This window comes from Sinocyclocheilus grahami, unplaced genomic scaffold (assembly GCF_001515645.1).
Source record: "Sinocyclocheilus grahami isolate Dianchi unplaced genomic scaffold, SAMN03320097.WGS_v1.1 scaffold912.1, whole genome shotgun sequence".
Classification (NCBI taxonomy): domain Eukaryota; kingdom Metazoa; phylum Chordata; class Actinopteri; order Cypriniformes; family Cyprinidae; genus Sinocyclocheilus; species Sinocyclocheilus grahami.
Genome location: NW_015506091.1, coordinates 445,290 through 446,090, shown reverse-complemented (window position 1 = coordinate 446,090; position 801 = coordinate 445,290). Strand labels below are relative to the sequence as shown.

The window sequence follows — 801 nt, the reverse complement described above, 5'->3', positions numbered from 1 at the left end:
TGTGTGTGTGTGTGTGTATGTGTTTCAGGGCTGCTGTGTGATCTGCTGTGGTCGGACCCTGATAAAGACGTTCAGGGTTGGGGTGAGAACGATCGCGGCGTGTCCTTCACCTTCGGTGCGGATGTGGTCAGCAAATTCCTCAACCGGCACGATCTGGATCTCATCTGCCGCGCGCATCAGGTGACTAAACTCATCAGCCGTTCCTGCTGCTCTCCATCAGAGAGATACACTGCGGTCACATAGAGACAGAGCACATTTAGGCCACGCCAACCAGGGGGAAAACAATCCAACGCTCTCTATTGACTTTGTATTGCTGGAAGCTGCCTCCTTGTCATTTCTGACTTGTAACAAAAAAACAGAGCAATGTCTAAAAGCTGTTGTGTGACAAGGTGTACAGCAAACAAGCTAAACAACCCAGAACTAGGTTTTTATAAGCTGTCGACCCCCCAAAAAACGAGCGTTTAAGGACACGAGAAGTAGAGCGTGTCACATTACTCTGCGCCCACTGAAGGGAAACAGAAATGCAAGTTCATCAAATTGAGCGTTGAGCTCATGAGGTTTGTGATCAGAAACATGAAGGTGTTGGCCTGTTTTAGTTCCACGTGTGTCAGTTCAGCGTTCGGACCGCACACGGAGGTCTCTGGTGGTCTATGACGGTCTGCTGTTGTTTTGCAGGTGGTCGAGGACGGTTACGAGTTCTTCGCCAAACGCCAGCTGGTCACGTTGTTCTCGGCGCCGAATTACTGCGGCGAGTTTGACAACGCTGGAGGAATGATGAGCGTCGACGAGACCCTGATGTGC

General features: G+C 50.7%; 1 protein-coding gene across 1 annotated transcript in view; it reads left to right on the top strand.

Annotated features, from left to right (window-relative positions):
• Positions 1-6: 6 nt before the first annotated feature.
• The window catches only part of LOC107564127 (serine/threonine-protein phosphatase PP1-beta catalytic subunit-like), a gene marked incomplete at its 5' end in the record, with an annotated part of 2,183 nt that continues 1,388 nt past the window's right edge, over positions 7-801 (top strand). Inside the window, one exon of the mRNA XM_016249133.1 lies at positions 7-180. Coding sequence (XP_016104619.1) covers positions 7-180 — 174 coding nt within the window. The remainder of the gene's footprint in view (positions 181-801) is intronic.